Source organism: Priapulus caudatus, unplaced genomic scaffold, assembly GCF_000485595.1.
Source record: "Priapulus caudatus unplaced genomic scaffold, Priapulus_caudatus-5.0.1 Scaffold21, whole genome shotgun sequence".
NCBI classification, from domain to species: domain Eukaryota; kingdom Metazoa; phylum Priapulida; class Priapulimorpha; order Priapulimorphida; family Priapulidae; genus Priapulus; species Priapulus caudatus.
Window position 1 is genome coordinate 346,645 of NW_014577082.1, and position 8,794 is coordinate 355,438.

General features: G+C 43.4%; 1 protein-coding gene across 1 annotated transcript in view; it reads left to right on the plus strand.

Moving 5' to 3' along the window:
* Nucleotides 1-8,794, plus strand: part of LOC106812381 (cytoplasmic FMR1-interacting protein 1-like) — a 40,182-nt gene that overhangs the window by 13,241 nt on the left and 18,147 nt on the right. Inside the window, 8 exon segments of the mRNA XM_014816252.1 lie at nt 1,119-1,266; nt 1,776-1,929; nt 2,445-2,527; nt 3,475-3,540; nt 4,858-4,931; nt 6,260-6,460; nt 6,820-7,009; nt 7,011-7,052. Coding sequence (XP_014671738.1) covers nt 1,119-1,266; nt 1,776-1,929; nt 2,445-2,527; nt 3,475-3,540; nt 4,858-4,931; nt 6,260-6,460; nt 6,820-7,009; nt 7,011-7,052 — 958 coding nt within the window.

Sequence of the window (8,794 nt, forward strand, 5' to 3'; positions counted from 1 at the left end):
TGAGGTGTGTGTGGTTGAAGGTGAAGGCGTGTGTGGGTGAGGGTGTGTGTGGTTGAAGGTGAGGGTGTGTGTGGTTGAAGGTGAGGGTGTGTGTGATGAGGGTGTGTGTGTGTGAGGTGTGTGTGGTTGAAGGTGAAGGCGTGTGTGGGTAAGGGTGTGTGTGGTTGAAGGTGAGAAGGTGAGGGTGTGTGTGGGTAAGGGTGTGTGTGGTTGAAGGTGAAGGCGTGTGTGGGTAAGGGTGTGTGTGGTTGAAGGTGAAGGCGTGTGTGGGTAAGGGTGTGTGTGGTTGAAGGTGAAGGCGTGTGTGGGTAAGGGTGTGTGTGGTTGAAGGTGAGGGTGTGTGTGGGTGAGGGTTAGGGTGTGTGTGGGTGAGGGTGTGTGTGGGTGAGAGTGTGTGACTGTGTGTGGGTGAGGTATGTGTGAGGGTGAGGGTGTGTGTGATGAGGGTGTGTGTGGATGAAGGTGAGGGTGTGATTGAAGGTCAGGGTGTGTGTGTGCACGTTGGCGGGGCGGCACAGGCGAGCGATGTGCAAAGTTCGGCGTCGTCGCGGTTGTAGTGTTCGGGGATAAGGATTTTTTCAGCGAATGCTCGGTTTTACGGGTTTTTTCAGCTGTTAAGAAAAACTGCAGGGTCATTGCTGATTTGATGAGAAAATATAAGCTGGGGTGGGGTAACAACACCTTATTATAAATTTGAGGTAAAAATAAAGCTACGTCGCATTTGAATATAAATGTGAATCATTATGAAATCGGACATCCCATCGCACCGTCAGGGAGACGCTTGGTTACTACAGAGTGATAAAGTTTGGAGTGTGCACCTGCAGCACGCAATATTAGTTGTCGCAATTTTTCGTTCAGTTAGGATTTTACCATTTTTTTCTGAGTATTTTTACCCAGTGTCTGATTAAATGACTAGAGCAGTTTAAGTACAGGGGTTCGTGATGTGATCCCACTGAATCTAAATTAAGACGGTGGAAACCTCGGATCCAATCCTTTTTGTCATCATTCGAAACTAACTGTCTTTGACTAGTCTACTAATTTCTGTGAAGATGTAGCATGAAGCCGCGCGCGTGCACGGTGACCTCTGACCTGGTTCTGACGTCACTGTTTCTCTTCAGCATCATCACGTCGGTGAGGGAGACGTGTGCGGATTGGCTCAAAAGCGAGGAGCCGAAAAACGATCCGGCCATGCGTGGCAAGAAGGATCCCGACCAAGGCTTTGAGATCAAAGTTCCGCGCAGGAACGTAGGACCATCCAGCACGCAGGTACGACGCTACAACCACTACTGAGAGTTGAGTTCCCGCATGTGATCTCGTTATGTCGTTCCGAATTGATCTGTGATTCAAGTGTAACATCATCACCTCTATGTGAAACTCAGTGGCACGTCATCAGTACGCGTGAGCGTCTCTCAAACTATTACCTTCACTTTATTATATGCCACAGCAGTGTATTTATCATGCATTCAAACGCAGCTTCTTAAATATACTTTATTTATGTTTGTAAGGCTGACCTAAGTGAAACCCAAAAATTTCCCTTTATAGACAGGCGCCCACTCTATACAGTATACATGCTATAGTCAGTATTACATGCTATAACATGTATAATAGAGGTTGTTTCACGTATATCTGTCACTCAAGAGAAAACCCATACGTGTTCTTCATAGACAGGTGGCCGTTGTATAGACGACGTGTCGCGTATCACTAGTTTGACTGTGGGTTGAAGTGGGTTCGTCATGTTGCGATCGACGGCTTGCAATTTTTCTCACCTCGTGTAGCTGTACATGGTGCGCACCATGCTGGAGTCTCTGATCGCGGACAAGAGCGGTGGTAAGAAGACTCTGCGTAAGGACATCGACGGGCCGCATCTCATGGCGATAGACGCGTTCCACAAGCAGTCGTTCTACTGGCCTTATCTTCTCAACTTCAGTAGTAGGTTCTGCTTAGTCGCGAGTGCACGTGTGCACGTTCTCATGGGGAGTACTGGTCGTGCGTGGATTTTATGGTAGACGTGTAAAGCTGCCTGCTTAATTCCTCAAAATATGTAAAAATATTTATATACAGTATATATTATACTCAAATATTTCTGTAACTTGACACAATTATTCTTCCTATATTTCCTTTGATTGAGCCAAATATTTTTCATATATTTCCTATATTGCCACAAATATTTTCCTGATATTTCCTGTATTTGACCCAAATTCTTCTCGAAGCTAGTGGATGGAATGTATGCTTCAGTGAATACAATATTGTAACCACTGAATGACTTTTATAGATTGTATTGACTACACTACATATAATATGGATTTTGTGTGTGATTACGTCACACTAATGTTTGATTTTGTAAACTGTAAAAGTATCAAATTAAATAATCGAGTCTGTTAAAGATCTTTACGGCTTCAATGAGTTATCTGTGCAAAGTTATTTATGACAGAAATTTTGTGCAGATACCCTTCAGGACAGCTGTGACCTGTCTCAGCTGTGGTACAGGGAGTTTTTCCTCGAAATGACCATGGGTAGAAAAATTCAGGTACGTACCCTACAAGTAGCCTCGGATGCAGCACACCTGTTAACGAATGCATGGCTTCATCAGATGTTTACTACATACGTAATGTGGTCAGGTGTGTTAATATGAATTGCACATGTATTTAAAAAATTTTCGACTATTTTGCTATATTTGTTTATTAGGCAATTGGCATTCTTCTGCTGTATTGTGAAGTCTTTAATTTCTATTCGTCACGTCTCTTGTATAATATACACCCACCAATGGAAAAAACGTTATGGTGAACCACATGAACGATATATTAGACAATATTAGCCAGTGCATGCTCAAGTACAAGTCTCCCTTGTTTACTCACCTTAGACACATTATAATGCCTAACAGTTTCATCCATTTTCAGTCGGCTGCTGCATGACTGAATGTTTCCTCGTGCTTTATTAACAGTTTTTTGGTCAGCCTGCGCATATTATGCATCTCACATGCAATACACCGGGACACACATCTCTCTCATCATCATTATTGAATGTGTGATCTCATAAATGTCATGAGAAAAAATGTCAGGGTAAAAAATTCATTGCTAATAATAGTCTCCTCTAAAATCTTGATGGCAAAATGTAAAAACGATGTTGATTGTTATTAAATTACCAATTGTTTGTATTCACATCTATTTTGCCATTCTACCAAATTTCCATTTATTTTCTGTTACCACTGGTATGCAGGCTTAATTTAATTGACCAGATGACTGGGCTCAGGTTAGGATATTTTTACAGTAAAATAGAATATAAAAAATTGGTTTTATTTACCACGTTTGCTAATCCCTTCCATTTCGCACCCATTCTGCTCCATGGCAGAGAATTTACATATGTACATGTGGTAAACTGATAAGATTCGTTTTGTCAGGCGAGAATTATTACATGTACATTGCTGATGACTGCACTGTACCAGAGCTGCATGGTGTGTGTGCTTTATTTCCCCAGTGCAACATTGATCACCAGCATAATGAGAAGTGCAATGAGATTTTCTCCATGGAGAAACGCATCCAGGTGATACAACATTTTGCCATCTTCGATCTGGTAGTGGCGCGTTTATTGCTTGCCGATTGGTAAACAGTCTTGGTGGTAGCAGTCTTAGCAGTAGCGACAGAGGACTGTGAAACTTGACGCTGCTATCTTTATGGTGTTGGCAGAACGTGCGTGTTGTGCATTTGTGTTACAATGTCACATGGTGATCGTAGAATCTTTGTTTAGTTAATAAGGAGTTGACTAAGAAGGATAACTTAAGCTTAATTTAGATAAATTTTAGCCTGATCCAATATATAATGAATTTTTAGTTGATGCATTTTAATGTAACCTTGATCAGGGGTCGTATATTGCACTTTAAATTATCCAATAGCATTCTATATTATTATACATTTTTATTTGTCCTATACTAATTTACAACTAGTTTGTCAGAGTTGTTCGTAAAATGTAGATGAGATTTTATTTTATAGAAGTTTAGTCAGATCCATGTAGTAGAGGCGGCATGCCCTAAGTTATTGTGCTTCGTGATATATCTTGAAACCATGCTGTTGAAGCATTAGTGATAGTTAGGTAGTACAGTTAATTACGATAGGTGAGGAGAAGGAAAAATCATGATGTGCATTTAGCCAGCTGTACCGTTTATCTTTCTCTAGCTTCGTATGTGTACGCATGTGTGGTGCCTTTCATGCTATCCTTAGATATTCTCAAAGGGTTTCTTTCCATAGTGATTCTTTGTCGGGTTTCACCTCCTACTGTTTTCCCTTGTGTACTTTTAGTGTGTTTAACCTTTTTCCAGAATCCACAGGTGCTTAAAAATTCTCTCAGATGCATGTAGACGATGTGTGGGTACTATCATGAATATGTGTGTTTGCTTGTGCATGCCTGTGTACGTATGCGTTCGTGTGTGATATTGACTATACATAGCTTCACGAGTTGGTGTGTTCTTCTATGTTTCTGTGCTTGCATGTTAGTCTGACTGTAGTGGTTTACTACGTGGAGGTCTGATCATTGGTGCATCATGTCTAGTAAATCAATGTGCATCCCACATCAAACGTGTTTATCGTGAGTTGCTGCATGTGTGATTCGTAGATATGAACACTTGCACAGTGTCGTCACCGCCACGACAATTTGCCGAGATGAAACCATAGAGATTCTTCTAATCATTCATGTTATATAGCCTTCTCTGAGATCAATACTCGTTATTTACATTTTTGAAAATTCTATATTGCCTGTGGTTTGCATTACTGAGATAGCATTATTGTAATATGGGATTCACGAATACACATGTTCGTTTTAAGTTTGTCCTAATCCCAGAAACTTGTGTTGTTGTGTTCGTTCTAGTTTCCAATCGAGATGTCCATGCCGTGGATACTCACTGATCACATTCTGAGGACAAAGGATCCATCGATGATGGAGTAGGTCACATCTCTTACAACCTTTTTTTGCACATATACAACAACAAAATATAATCAATTATATCTAATATATATTTAATAAATGTATATATATATAACTAATAGAGCTATTATATATATATATATAATAGCTCTATTAGTGTGCTTATATTAAATAGTGTGTGAATCATAGCTATCATGTTTAGGTGCACAGCCTAGGTTTTCTAGTATTTCTCATGTCGGGTGAGAGGTGGAGCATGGTCAGCATTCTCACCGGGCCTTTGATGCATATTAGATCCAACATGGTTTCAAGGCTGAAGCTAATTTCCGACATGCCTACAAATCCTCTGATATGCCTCAATTACTTAATCGACACGCCTTAACTTAAACAGCTGTGTTAAATCTTGACAATCCCAACATAGTCGTGCTATGTTTTCACACCTCGATGTACACGGCTCCGAAATGATCGAGTTTATCTGTGTATTGGGGCCGCTTACGACGCTCGTAATCGACTCCAGTTACCAATTTGGGATGAATTACCCGATTGCCCATGGCGTGCTTTAGGAGAGTGCTCTTAAACTGTTTCAGTGTCATTCACTCTCGAGTCTTTATCACAAAATTTCATTTAGCCGCGACTATATTTCCTTTATGTTTTTGGTAAGTTTCATTCACCCTTGGGTGAACCATTCACCAGTTTAAATTGACTACGTCACGAATTTTCTATGGTAAAATTTGTAAAAAAAATGCCCATTTTTTTTACATTAAAAGTAAGAACTTAAGCAGTTACTCAATATGAATTCCTCAAAACTCTGCACCTGATAAAAATTTTGCTTTTTCGATTGGTTAAATTTGCCCAAAAAAATGCTAGTCGATTTGGTAATCTTCTGCTTGTATAACAAGCTATGTCCCCCATACTGTTCAAGATTACTGGCAGTCCTCTCGTTTTTTTCACAACCGGCAAGATAGGCAATAAAGCAAGGTGGATTAAATTTAGTAAAAAAAGCCAGGAAAATCCCGGGTTTTGTCATTTTACGGGAAAACATATTACACATGTCAAAGTAAGAAGCGGCTACTTAAATTGTAAGTTTTCTAATAGATCATATCTTCCAATTTACTCTGGTTAAGTACATAAGTATATTCTAGCGACTAAAGCAAAGGAACAGTTTTGCTACCGTCGAAGCCGGTCTCGTTGAGAGACGTCCACGGATATTATGATAATTTGACATTAGCGACATTATATATAGAATGCACACTGAGCATTTAGTATGAAGTGACGAGAATACTGGGAACATGTGAATAGACGATGAGAATAGAAGGGTTAGGTTGAGCGGATTCATCCAACTAGTCAGGTGGTGATGCCCACTGGTTACACATATAAAACTGCTCTACCCGCTGGACCTGTATAACGACAGCGCGCACTACGCGCTCACAAAGTTCCGTAAGCAGTTTCTCTACGATGAGGTGGAGGCTGAGGTGAACCTCTGCTTTGATCAGTTTGTCTACAAGCTGAGCGATCAGATATTCAGCTACTACAAGAACCTCGCAGGAAGGTAGGATCGACTTGCGCGCTGGCCTCGTTATTACCCTTTAAATTAATTAATTAAAGAAATGTTAATTTAGTGTTTTTTTCACTTTATTTTTTATTTTTTTATTGTATTTTTTAGTATTGTCTATTTGAGTTCATCTTTTTGTTTTTTTCTCTTTTTATTGTGCTATTAAAGTCGTGATTTCATTGTATTAGCGGAGCATTTTACCTGGCTTTTTCACAATTTTTTTATCAATCCATAACTCCACTCCCCATAGTTCTCCACCCAGAACGCCCCATGGTTCCACTGTGGAGCTCCCCCGTAGTTCCCCGTCCGGGATTCGTCTCGCTAACGATCCCGCTCTCCCGCTCTCTTCCCGGCAGCATCCTCCTGGACAAGCGCTTCCGTGCGGAGTGCACGCGCTTCGGCACGACGATCCCGTTTCCGGCGGCGAACCGCTATGAGACGCTGCTCAAGCAGCGGCACGTGCAGCTGCTGGGTCGCTCGATCGACCTCAACAAGCTGATCACGCAGCGGCTGAGCCTCCGCACTGCAAGAAGTCACTTCGACCTCGGCCATCAGCCGCTTCGAGGCGGGAGACCTCACCGGCATCGTGGTGAGTGCTGCGCGCGTGTCGTGCAGGTGGTGGGTGCGTGCGGGTGTGGATGTGTGTGTGTGTGTGTGTGTGTGTGCGTGCGTGCGTGCGTGCGTCGCGTGTGTGGCTTGCGTGCGGCGTGCTGCGTGCGTGCGTGCGAGTACGTACGTAGGTGCGTGCGTGCGTACGTGGGTGCATGCGTGCGTGGGTGCGTGCCATACGTGGGTGCGATGCGTGCGTGCATGCCAGTGCGTGCTTGCATGGGTGCATGCGTGGCGTGGGGCGTGCGTGCGTGTGCGTGCGTGCGTGGGTGCGTGCATACGTGCGTGCGTGCGTGCGTGCGTGCGTGCTTGCATGGGTGCGTGCTTGCGTGGGTGCGTGCGTGCGTGCAGGTGTAGGTGCATGTGTGCGTGTGCCCCCGTGCTGCTGCTTTACTGCTCTGTAGACCCTGTACTCTTTTCACTGATGATGGCACAGATGCTGGCCGCGAGGGTCCTAACAGCGTTGACTCTCAGTGTGTATTTTCCACGTGTGTGTGTAGGAGCTCAAGGTACTAACGTGGACTGTCATGTGCTGTATTCCACGCTGTGTGTGTAGGAGCTCAGGGTCTAACAGTGTGACTTCATGTGTGTATTTTTAACGTGTGTCGTGTAGGAGCTCAAGGTCTTAACAGTGTGACTCCATGTGTGTATTACCACGTGTGTGTGTAGGAGCTCTCGAGGGTGCCTAAACGGTGTGACTTCATGTGTGTATTCCCAACCAGTTGGGGTTTTGTGGTGTAGGAGCTCGAGAGGTCTAACAGCGTGACTTCAAATGTGTGTATTTTACGTGTGTGTAGGAGCTCGAGGGTCTAACAGCGTGACTTCATGTGTGTATTCCACGTGTGTGTGTAGGAGCTCAAGGGTCTAACAGTGTGACTTCATGTGTGTATTCCACGTGTGTGTGTAGGAGCTCAAAGGGTATCTAAACAAGTGTGAGCTTCATGATGTGTATTCCAGCGTGTGTGTGTAGGAGCTGCAGGTCTAACAGTGTGACTTCAATGTGTGTATCCACGTGTGTGTGTAGGACTGCAAGGTCCTAACAGTGTGACTGTCAAATGTGTGTATTCCACGTGTGTGTGTAGGAGCTCAAGGGTCTAACAGTGTGACTTCATGTGTGTATTTTACATGTGTGTGTAGGAGCTCAAGGGTCTAACAGCGTGACTTCATGTGTGTATTTTACGTGTGTGTGTAGGAGCTCAAGGGTCTAACAGCGTGACTCATGCGTGTATTCCACGTGTGTGTGTAGGAGCTCAAGGGTCTAACGGTGTGACTTCATGTGTGTATTTTACGTGTGTGTAGGAGCAAGAGGGTCTAACAGCGTGACTTTCATGTGCTGTCTTCCACCGTGTTGTAGGAGCTCAAAGGGTCTCAGCGTGAACCTTATCGTGTGTATTCAACGTGGTTGTGTGTAGGAGCTGCAAGGGTCTAACGTGCTGACTTCATGTTGTATTCCACGTGTGTGTGTAGAAGCTCAAAGGGTCTAACCGGCGTTACTTCAATGTGTGTATTTTAACATGTGTGTGGACCAAGGTCTAACGGTGTGACTTCATGTGTGTCTTCCACGTGTGTGTAGAAGCTCAAGAGTCTAACGGTGTGACTTCATGTGTGTCTTCCACGTGTGTGTAGAAGCCTCAAGAGTCTAACGGTGTGACTTCATGTGTGTATTCCACGTGTGTGTGTAGGAGCTCAAGGGTCTAACGGTGTGACTTCATGTGTGTATTC